At 38.4% G+C, this 12,298-nt stretch overlaps 1 protein-coding gene across 2 annotated transcripts in view; it reads left to right on the top strand.

Annotated features, from left to right (window-relative positions):
- Window positions 1–11,245, top strand: part of CERK (ceramide kinase) — a 68,367-nt gene extending 57,122 nt beyond the window's left edge. For both annotated transcript variants that reach the window (XM_024216582.1, XM_024216576.2), the window contains exons 11-13: window positions 3,298–3,509; window positions 5,926–6,134; window positions 8,443–11,245. In XM_024216582.1, coding sequence (XP_024072350.1) covers window positions 3,298–3,509; window positions 5,926–6,134; window positions 8,443–8,542 — 521 coding nt within the window. In that variant the 3' untranslated portion in view covers window positions 8,543–11,245. The remainder of the gene's footprint in view (window positions 1–3,297; window positions 3,510–5,925; window positions 6,135–8,442) is intronic.
- Window positions 11,246–12,298: the final 1,053 nt, after the last annotated feature.

Here is a 12,298-nt window from a genome sequence, read left to right as displayed (position 1 = left end):
GTATGTCTTCACTACCCGCCGTATCGGCAGGTAGCAATCGATTTATCCGGGATCGATATATCGCGTCTTGTTAAGACGCGATATATCGATCCCCAAACGCGCTCACCGTCGACTCCAGAACTCCACCAGAGCGAGCGGCGGTAGCGCAGTCAACGGGGGAGCCGCGGCCGTCGATCCCGCCCCGTGTGGACCCCAGGTAATTCGATCCAAGATACTTCGACTTCAGCTACGCTATTTGCGTAGCTGAAGTTGCGTATCTTGGATCGATTTCCCCCCGCCCCCTCCCGCCAAGTGTAGACCAGCCCTAAGAGTTGGGATGTTTTCAGGCTGCACTGATCCCCAGCTGCTATTTCAGCCCCTTAAGATAGTTAGCAGCTGGAGTAAATTAGAAGAACTCAGGTTGCTTTGATTTATGCCTAGGAACCAACCCTGCTCACAGAGTACCTGAGCCAGTGCTTGTTGAAGGCAATAGGAGTCTTGTCTGGGCACTGGATCAGGCCCAAAATCCCCAAGATCAGGAGCGAAGGAGTATTTTTAGCAGTGTTTTTCATTCAGTATCTCGTACCACTGCTCTTCCTATGGGCATGCACCTCACGTACAGCTGAAACCAAGCTGAAACAGGTTTTCTTGTTGCTCTTTATGGTTATGTAACTTATTTTAACATTGCGTAGTCCCTGGTAAGATGGAATTGCAAAAAATGTGTCATGATATTGAGGAAATGTTTTATTTTAATCAGTTTTAGGAGCTTATCATACTTTATTAGAGTTCCATGGTTGTTTCAAATTTCTGTTTTTCCTTCTAAATCTACATTAACTCAGCATCTTTATGTGCAGAAAGAAGTGGCAAGATGATGGTAATGTGTTATGTCACAGTAGAAGAAAATTATCTGATGTGTTAATCAAAGACTCGACCCTGCAAGGGTTTAGAAGACTGTTGTGAAAGAGTAGTTCAGGGCCATTATGAAGGCTGCTAAGCATGGTGTTATGTTAGTTATGATCCAATAACTATTGGCTCAGGAAAGTGGGACCTGCAAGCTAGTGAGCCAGGAATACTGTGGCCAGCATGTGTCATGAGGCATTAAGCCTCTGGTTGTGCAGAATACTATTTTTTTAGAGCACAGATACTGTCAGCAGCTGGTCCTCATGGCTGTCCCAGCTCTTCTTTAAGAGAAGCTGATAAGCAAAGTGGAATAATCTGCTACTCTTGGTGTGCAGTAAAAATAACTAAAAAGATTAAAAAGGCCACTGCACACATGCTTTGTATTCACTGGATTGCTCTCCCTATCCTCCATCATGCCCGCTTCCCCCCTGCTCAGTTAAGCACAGGTTTAGAAATTTGCTGACATTGCTGAGCACTGAATGCATTTCTCAGTACTATGTAGAAGTCTCTCTGCAGGTGCTGAGCAAATATTGAGTACTAGATCTTCTTTGTGTCTGCACAAGTAATTTCAGCAGCCTCCAGCAGCCTGCAGAGTCAAGGCCCAAATGAATATTGCAATCAAATGCTCTGAAACATCTCCATGTTTAACACTCCTGTTGTATCATTCTGTAGCTATGTTTCCTTTAGTTCAATTGCCAAAGAGTCTGGTGAGTGGAAGATTCAAAAAGTGGAAAATTCAAGTGAAGTTAGAAAAATTCATTTGTTTCAAGAAATAACTTCCTCGGGCTCTTGCTTTCTCTCTGTTGCTGTTTAGTTTGGAGGAAGATCAGTTCAAAATTAATCCAACACTGGCAACAGATACTGCTTTTGAATACAAGCTATGCAAGCTGCATGATCAGGCCAATTCTTCTCTAAAACAAGCATGGCACCATTTGATCAAGTTGTTCAAAGAATATCAGAATTAAAGTACAGATGAAGATCCTAAAATACTACATTTAAGGCGCAGAAAACCAACTCAGAGAGAAAACCATTAGTTATTGATTTACTAAAATGGGTAGAGGGGAAGAATGTTGTATTCCAGAATCCCTACAAGTAGATATGTCACATGACGTCCATTCCCCCCCTTTTCATTGATACAGTATATTACTGAGCTTGATCATCCAAGTTTATCTTCTCTGTTGGTTCCTTAATATTTCCTTTAACATACTCTACCCTAATCATCTATAGTGCTGCTTTTCTGTCTAGGTAGGTTCTTAAAACAGTGCTCCAAGCATCTTTTGACTGGGTAGATGGTTGTACAAAGGAGTCTGTCTTAAATATTTGAATCCACTTATATTTGGAAGGGATGTTTAAAAATGCCTTTATGGCCTTTTTAATTCATTGAGGGGATAAGGCAGAAAAGATGTAATCTTAAAACCAAAACATGCAATTTGACTTATTTTTCTGATGTCTGACTCTTTTTCCTTACATTTTTTCCAAAAAAATGCAATTTTTATGCAGTATTTCCAGTGTAACCATCCACTGTGTCCAGGGGGGGAAATACTGCTACCTGGTAGTAAAATTGATGCATCCAGACATTTAAACTGAGTCTGGTTATAATCTGTTAATGCCCATAGCTTGGTCTTGATGAAAACAAGCTTCTCTACTATTTTTGTCTTTCAGTTGCCTGGGCAGGCTTATAATACCACACAGGGACCAATTCTGCCCTCAGTTAATTCCGTGCAACTGCCAATGCCAGAAAAATGTTGAGATTTCCGTCGTTCCCTCCTGAAACTTCAGCCATCGCTGACTCCTGAATCATTTATCATCCCTCCCACATTTTTAAAATTTATTTGAATACATTTTGTGGCATGGGAAAAATCAAAACAGAATGGAACAAGCAAACCACACACACACACACACACACACACACACACACACACACCCTTAATTTTCCTGAATCGGCATCTTAATAAAATAAATTAAAAGTAAAACTCCAAAAATTGCTGTCTCTCCCCTTGCTCCCTTTTTTCAGTCAGCACTGCTTTTTCTTTTTTTTTCTTTTCTTTTTTTTTAACTTTGATGTGGGTTAAGCCCATGACCATGAATGTTGAGTATATGGAATCTGAATTTGACATTCATGTGGCAGAAGTGTCAAATATGTATGATATAAGGGAGAAGAGCGTGTACCATTCTGGTGCTACAGACTCAGAAAAGAATGCTTACTAGGAAGAAGTATGAAATATTACAATATCAACTTTGTGTGTGAATTCATGATAAAATATACAAAATACATTGTATTACTTAAGTTAGATACATATCCATAATGCATTAAAATTTGTATTAAATAGCTGAAAACTTGCTAAGCATGGTTTATCTCACTTCTCCTGTAAGTATATTGGTAATAGTCTTAACGACATGTTTGACTGTGTGTTTCAGAGGATGAAGGAGGTGAAGATTGGAAGGTTATTAAAGGAAAGTTTCTGGCCATCAATGCAGTCAATATGAGCTGTGCCTGTCCACGGAGTCCTAAAGGCCTTTCTCCAGCAGCTCACTTGGCAGATGGCTCTATTGACCTAATTCTAGTTCGCAAATGCTCCAGATTCAATTTTCTAAGGTATCTCATCAGGCATACAAACCAAGATGATCAGGTATGTATTTTCTCTTTCTAAGACCATGTACTGTTCAGGGTCTGAAGGGGGTCTAAATGCTGGTAGAACTATCTGGCACAAAAATCATTAGTGGTGGAACTGATAAACAAGAGCATGTATGCATTTTGGATGAGATATTCTGTCCGCATGTGACCATCGAAGATCTCATGACATTTTACGTAAGAGCAAGGACTTCTCCCATGGTGTCCTTAGCCAAATTCCAATTTTGGTAATTACATTAGTCCTTTGTAAAATTTCCCTTGTAATTTCTGTTGGATACAGTTAGTATTTAAAATCCTTTTATCCCAAAATGCTTGCAGACACATACATGTTTGTTTGTTTGTTTCACCAAACACTGAAATGCACAAACTTCTGCCCCACAGCAATATCACACAACTGTTCAGAACAAGAAATGAAGAAGAATTTACTCATTGGAAACTGCATAATGTATGTAGTTTATCAGAATGTAGTTAACAGAACTGTAATTTGGGCATGACACAGGCTTCCAAAAGATCTTCAATGACCATAAGTGATTAGAATATGAGCTTTACCAGTCCTACATCAAAATTTCTCCTGACATTATGCTGTTACATTTTTACAGGATTAATTCCAAGGGAAGTGTGCCTGTCTTGTTTAGAATGTGAAATTTAGCTCAGGGTGCTGAGATCATATCTATGGCTGCCAGTATTCTGACTTACCTGGAATGATTGCCAGACACATGATTTCAATGCCATGTGTGGATGATTGACTAAACAGTTGATTAATGGTGCACCTCATTGTAAAATGCTTATTTAGGCTCACCTTTTTATCTCTATTCCCACTCCTCTCCCCAACGTAAGTGGCTATAACTTCTTGGCCAGTATTCCCTCATACCATTCTCCCTCTCTTCCTTTCCCACCTCCATTTGTCCACACCCCCATCTTGCTTTTTCTTTATTTTTCCTTTCTATTCTCAATCATTTTTGCTTGTTCCATGCGTCCTGTCCCCGGTTGCTCCCCCTACCTATTCCATCACTTATCACAAGGCTACGTGCTGCTCCAGGGGGGTGGGCATCCATTGGTGGCTCTCTGTGGCCATGAATACAAGTTACTAGCAAGCTGCTCACTGAGCCTATAGCTCTGTACTCATGGACTGCTGCTGTGGCTTGCCATATTAAGGAGCACAGCATCAGCAGGGAGGGAAAATAGGCTTTGAAAAGCTGCCCACAGCTTTCGCCACAGGAACATGTTTGCAGTGGGAAGTCAGAATGGATCCAGGGTCATGCAGCTATCCCCTCCCACCCCTGCCACCCGCTCTGTTCTTTCCTCTGCCTACCTAGAGTGATATGCCCCATACCACTGTCTGCTCATCTCCTCTGTCCTGGGTTGTCCCTGGATTAGTCTAGCATTCCCCTGTTGAGAAACTCTGATTTAGGTGCTTAGATGGTTCCAAAACCTAGATACATTGAGTTGTCTGTGCGTTAATATAGACTAGTTAACGGGTATGAGTTGATATTTGCTACCGTGCATTTTATTGGGTGTCCCTTTGCTCACTTTTGTTGTTTCCCACCTGTATTGCAGTTGCTAAACTGAGTACCTTACATTATCCTGACTTTTAAACATTTCAGACCAGATCCTGAAAGTTGCCTCCTGGGAGCGGAGGACACGCAGCAACTTGATTTGTCCCTTAATGTTTTATACAAAGCTTATTTTAAACAACTTTGTGAAATAAGTGGTTGTATATTATCACAATGTAATCCTGTAAGCCTCTGATAACTAAGACAATCTCTTAATTACCACATTTGTTTTCAATGAGGTTAGCTAGTTAAGAAGATTTTACTTCATTGCAGAATAAATATTACTGTTCCCTCCCCTCCACCCTTGACATTCCCAGCTCCCTCACAGTGCCTATACTGCCATGGACTTCTCTAGATGTGGCAATCACTGGACCCTGCCCTCAGGGGAAGGTTACACTGCGCAGAGGGAGTGGGTTGCAGAAAAGTCAGTGCAGTTGTATAGGGTCTGGAAGTTGAGAATCATAGACTGGTATGGCAGTGGGCCTCAATCTTTTTCATATTGTGACCCTATGACACGACATAAAATAATTTTGGGACCCCTTCCTACGCGTAGTTTCAGGATCCTACCCCATTTAGCCATAAAGAAGGGCAGGGTTTTGGGAAAAAAGTCCCTTGAGAACCCATGTCTTGTTGATGAAAGCAAAGGCCTGAAAGTCAGGAGGACCATGTGTTTTATGTGAAAAGAACCATTGACTTGTAGTGTAACATTAGGAAAATATCACTTGTACTTCATGCCACAATCAGCCCCTCTGGAAAATTGGAGACCCCAGTGAAAATGAAATGCTGCTTTCTATATTGAGCTTTACTGATTAATTTAAATAAAATACTTTGTAGAATGCCTGTTTTAATTTCTCTTTGTAGTTTGACTTCACGTTTGTAGAGGTTTATCGGGTAAAGAAGTTTCAATTTACATCAAAGCATTTAGAAGACAGTGACACTGATGTCAAGGATGTAGGAAAGAAACGTTTTGGCCAGTTCTGCAGAGACCATCCAGCTTGTTGCTGCAATCTTAGTAACAGCATCTGGAACTGTGATGGAGAAACTTTGGATAGCTCCACAATTGAAGTTAGGTGAGTAACTGTCAAGGTGTATATTATTTGTAGCAAGGTGATCCTTTTAAGATATCTGCTTTTAAGGCAGTCAGTTTTAAGACGTTTATAGGTAATAGATAACATTATATTCCTAAAGAATTCTGTGATGCTTTTTAGAATCTTTGTGAAGAATTCCTTTGAACACTAGCCTTTGCTTTTTACCAAATACTTTCCAGGAAAATATTAAATGCATCCTTTCTCTTTCATTAGAATACACTAAAATGTATCTGACAGCAGATTCAAATCACATCCTCACAGGAATTTCAATGATTGGTTGGGTTTGTCAGGGATCATTTGCACTTTATTTGGGGCTATTTATTTGGGGTTATTTGGAAAAAATAACCCCAACTATACATACAATATGCTGGGGGCTAATTTAGCTACAACTAATCAGGAAAGAGATCTTGGAGTCATTGTGGATAGTTCTCTGAAGACATCCACGCAGTGTGCAGCGGCAGTCAAAAAAGCAAACAGGATGTTAGGAATCATTCAAAACGGGATAGAGAATAAGACAGAGAATATCTTATTGCCCTTATATAAATCCATGGTACTCCCACATCTTGAATACTGCGTACAGATGTGGTCTCCTCATCTCAAAAAAGATATTCTGGCATTAGAAAAGTTTCAGAGAAGGGCAACTCAAATGATTAGGGGTTTGAAACGAGTCCCATATGAGGAGAGATTAAAGAGGCTAGGACTTTTCAGCTTGGAAAAGAGGAGGCCAAGGGGGGATATGATAGAGGTATATAAAATCATGAGTGGTGTGGAGAAAGTGGATAAGGAAAAGTTATTTACTTGTTCCCATAATACAAGAACTAGGGGCCACCAAATGAAATTAATGGGCAGCAGGTTTAAAACAAATAAAAGGAAGTTCTTCTTCACATAGCGCACAGTCAACCTGTGGAACTCCTTGCCTGAGGAGGTTGTGAAGGCTAGGACTATAACAGGGTTTAAAAGAGAACTAGATAAATTCATGGAGGTTAGGTCCATTAATGGCTGTTAGCCAGGATGGGTAAGGAATGATGTCCCTAGCCTTTGTTTGTCAGAGGGTGGAGGTGGATGGCAGGAGAGAGATCACTTGATCATTGTCTATTAGGTTCACTCCCTCTGAGGCACCTGGCATTGGCCACTGTCAGCAGACAGGATGCTGGGCTGGATGGACCCTTGGTCTGACCCAATATGGCTGTTCTTATGTTTACGTTCTTATGTTTTCTTCATGTGCCTTTTTGTTTGCTAAGTAAAACTAACTGTAAATATCCTGTATAGCAATGGTTGGAAAGGAAGATGGTTCAATCCCTTTCTTCCTGCTTCATTTAAAAGCTTATATAGCTATTAGTTGCTTCCACAATTCCCAGGATTCCACAGTGAAGATACAGAGAGCACGTCCAGTGCTCATTTGGGCTAGTGAGGAATTAGTTCCATGCAACATCACAAGTGTGCCAAACTTCTGGTTAGGTTATATAAGGGTTGAGAATATCCACATTGGTGTTTTATAATTTTCATTATTTTATGCCACATTTTTTGGCATAGAAATTATCTTAAAATACACTTTTGGTTTTGTACCTGTACCCTTCAATTATCCTTCATTTTGAGGGCTGTCATTCATATACATCTCAAAGTTACCAACATTCCACACAAATTCACTATCCCTTTACTTTTATTGTTAAAAATGACTTGCATCAGAAATAAAGGATCATAAAACTAAGATGATAGAAACTACATTCTCTAAAGGAGTGAATCCCATATCATTGTACTTAACTTGCATGAAGATACTTTTGGTTGATTTGGGGTCTTTGTCAGATGTTGCATCTGACTTTCAGGCCTTGGCAAGTAGAGAAGTATGTTTACAACTATGTAAATGTTCAAGGGAGAGGGAGTGTGGAAGGCTGGAGTTTGGTTTTTTAATTGGTAAAAGGAACCAGAAATACAGTACAAAATCTGTCCATAGAACAGAGTTCCATTAAACAGTAATCAAATGATTAGATAATCACAGTGGTTTCTTTTGGCCTTGGGAATCTATGAATCATGCAAAACTCCCATTGAACGCCCTCTGTGGGGAGTGGTGGTCGCAGGGCTGGTGAACTTGTGAATATGCACTCCACCGTCCAACATCCTCTGCAGAAGGGGAGTGTCCCAGCAGTAGGGGGCAATAGCTTTGTGCTGCAGAATAGAATGTTTAACCCTGCCATGTGGAATGCACAGTGATTCCAAATTATGCCCATAGCAAATGTGATTACTTCTTAGTTAAAAAAAAAAATCTTCAATACATAATTTCTTTATTTTGCAGGGTTCACTGTCAGTTAATGAAACTCTTTGCAAGAGGAATAGAGGAGAACTCTAACGATGAAGCTATTTACAACCAGAGTACAGTTGAGCAATTACTATAAATATCCTTCCACGCTGTTTAAAAAAAAGTTAAAGAAAATTACTTGAGTAAATATGAATTTCATTCAAGTTAATAAATATTTTAAAATTGGAAAGCATTTTGATGGTAAAATATTTATAACATTATATTTTAATTTCATCTATGTACATTTTTAAGTATTTTAAACCTTCTCTGAGTCATCAGGAGATATTTCAGAGAAACAACCTAAATTATGTGTGTGGCAGGAGGAGGATTAATTGGCTTACATTTTCATAATGACTGATGTTCATTCCATTTTTAAAGAACTAATTGACTGGCTGTGTTGCAATAATAATTATAGATGTGTTAAAGTAGTGTGAATACTTTCCACTGAAATCACACCTTTAGAGTAGATCAACATGAGATATTTGCAATGTTAATTTGAAAAGATCTGCTTTGCTAGAATTATTCTATAGCTGCATGTGATTAAATACTGGAAAGTAGTGATATATCTTCATTTACTTCATCTCTATTTTTGGTTAATCTTTCATTACTTGATTCTGACTGTATCTTGCAACTTATCAATGCAATTCAAATATACATTCCTGGCTTTAAGTAATAATTTTAAGAGTTTAGAAGTATTTTAGTAAATAAAAGGCACATCTGTATATAAAGCATACCTGATCGTACATACTGTATTTATAAACTCCCCTGCATGGAACTTTGTGGGATTATAAAAGGCTTTTGTGAACTGTTTGGATGATACCAAACGGCAGCTGAAGTATCTCACAAGCAGCTCATAGGGGCATTTTGTAATACCAGAAAGGCACAGGCAAGAGAAAAATTATAAATATATTATAAAGCACCAGCAAATTCTACATTTTTTAAGTATTTTAAATTAATACACGAAAAGGTTCCCTCCTAGCAATGACAATGGCACAGTCCTTTGGAGAGTCCATTATACAAGGTGAACAGGGGGCCAAAAGTTCATCTTAAATGTGATTTAATTGACTGAAAGGTTTTAGGTACTCTTAATTAGTGAAATGTGGAAAATAATAAAATAAAACAATTTGCTGTGTGAAGTCATGGGGAAAAACTGACCTTTGATAAATCACAAATTCACTGTGTCAAGTGCTTGCTATTTTAGCAGGGAAAATTGATTATCCTGTACAGATATGGAGTGATTATTTACATGTGCATATTAATTTGAGTATTAACACTTTTGTGCTGAAGTTGATATAGATTTTGGGCTGAATTCTTTTATCATTCCAGTCTCACACCTACATAATGAAGATCAGAGTTTAGCACCCTCTCTCTATGTTGCCTTTTGATGAGCGTATGCTTTGCTATAAAATGTTCTGTTTGTGTTTGTTTTGTGTCTGAACGACTAACAGTACCGTATTTACATAACTTATTGAAACTTCTGATGTGTAGCTGCATTAGTTTTGTTTTTCACACCTGTTTGTATTGTTTAAACTTTGATAATTTTCATTGTACTGCTGAAGCACTTGAAGTACAGTTATCATAGATGGCTGGTTTTTTTCCAATGGAGGCAATTATGTTTAAGTGTAATTACTAAATGGTGTGCTGTATCATTGCTATAATGATATTCGTACTGCAGTGTTCTGATAAAACATATGCAAATGATTTTCCTTTAAAATACAGTAATATAAAGCTTAGGCTCTATTTTTCATTATGTACTATTTCAGTGAAATATTTGAATACTTTTCCAAAAGCAGTACTATTTTACACTGTTCTGTAATGGGATGGGTTGGAAAATTGACTGAACCAATGTTGTTCAAACTTACTTAACATAAAAACGCAAATTACACTATATTTTTAAAGCCACATTTACTAACTGTATTTTGAAGTAAAACCTCCTCTGGAAATATAGTAATCCAGTTTTACAAATACATGTTTTGTAAAAGTATCAAGTTAGTGTAAAAGTCAGCTGTCCACTTAAGTGGCCTAGTGATAGGCGTCTAGAGGGAAACCCACATTTCAATTCTTTTGATCCTTGGGTAGGCAGTGGCTCACAGCACTGTGGATGTGGCACATTTTGCTCACGGGCAGATGGGGACACTCATCATGCTCTAAAGTATCAGTTCCAGCTGGTCAGGAGTATAATTTATGCGTTCAGAAGTGAGCATTATCCAACTGCCCCAGATCAGAGGTGTAAGGCTGAGAAAAAAGGGCTATGTGGGTAAAAACCCTTCATCCTGTCATGAATGTATACTGAAACCCTTTGAGAACTCCTACTGCCAGAGGCTATGTGTATAGTGTTTCCGAAAGAATCCTATTCTGAAGGGCCCTATTGTGAAGAACGAGCCACAAGGGGAAAGCCGAGAGGGAGTTGTGTAGTCTGGTGGAGAGATGAAAAGTAAATTAAAAAGCAACTGGGCTGTTGCAACATAGCAAAAATGTAGCTAATTGACAAACTACATTGTTTCATCGGAATAACTTTCTTTGTAGTTTTTTGTACTACCAAAGCACCATATGTGATTGTGTGATGTGTTCCAGTTTATTTTTAAGCAAAGAGAACTGTGTACGTAGTGTCTGCTTATGTCTTAGTTAATACTAGAATAGGATTGTTCTTTTCTAAAAACCATCTCAATACTGAAATTACAGATGGGAAAACTAAAAGTTTAACTTTTTAAATCTTGCTGGCTTCAAGATTAGAAAAGTACATTTTGTTCTGACACACTGAAGTGAACTCTTCTGAAAAATAAAATTATGTTATACACAATATGGCTGATTTTCTTTTGTTATAAGTTTCTGCTCCAGCAATTCTGTTCTTTTTCCACAGATTTGAGTCAGACCGATTTTGCAATGCTAATTCCCCTACTCTTTAGCTGCTCTGATCTGCACAGCAGATCTTCAAAATTCAGAACAAGTTGTAATACCTTAGTGCTAACCTGTTCACCCACCCGCATTCTCTCATCCTCCAAAGTGTGCTCATCACCAGATCTCTGTCCTGTTGGTTTGTGATAGCAAGAGCTTGTTGGCACCAACATAAGCAGATTTAGCCAAACACAGAATTAATTAACAGGCTTCCATCTGGGAGATCTAGATTCAAAATAGTGAATAGAACTATGTTACTATACAGCCAGTTTGATGCAGAGCAACAAATACAGAAGAGTATGCATGATCCTTTATGCATGTGAGCCTGCCAATAGAGATACAATTGTTTGTAGAAGTAAAGGAACAAGAAACTGGCAAATTAGTCAGTGGATTTTATTGTTATGGGTGGTGACTCTGAAGGTCACATATTTTGCAATCTTTGTGACATTGCTGAAAAAGTAATATGATCACGGCTCATTCTGTAAAATCATGACATCTGTCTTTTGCCATAGCAATCAAGATCTCCAAGTCATAGTCTGGGAGCTGAAGTATGTTTGTGTAGGAAATAAAAAGGATGCCCCACATTTAAACTAAGTCATTGTACTGATGATTCACCCTGGATTAAAAACCGGAAGAAACATAGTTGAATTTTAGATAATATAGTTCTCAGATCATTTGTGGTCAATGTTGCATCTAATGAAAAACAGACTACAGAACTTATTTAGTGCCTAGTAGCGATATTGATTCACATTGGAGAAAGAAATGAGTATAACAAATCCATAAAGTTTGAGTTTACAGTATGCATAGATTACAAATGACAATATGAATTTGGTCCAATAAAAGATGTTACCGCACTCACCTAGTTTCTCTAATATGAAGGCTATACATGTGAATAACAATAACTCTTTCCAAAACCCAAATATAAGAAAAACGTGCAGAATCTGGTATAAATTCCATT

This window comes from Terrapene carolina, unplaced genomic scaffold, assembly GCF_002925995.2.
Source record: "Terrapene carolina triunguis isolate 2854851 unplaced genomic scaffold, T_m_triunguis-2.0 Scaffold68, whole genome shotgun sequence".
Lineage (NCBI taxonomy): Eukaryota > Metazoa > Chordata > Testudines > Emydidae > Terrapene > Terrapene triunguis.
The sequence above is the reverse complement of the archived record's forward strand: the minus strand, read 5'-3'. Positions and strand labels throughout refer to the sequence as shown.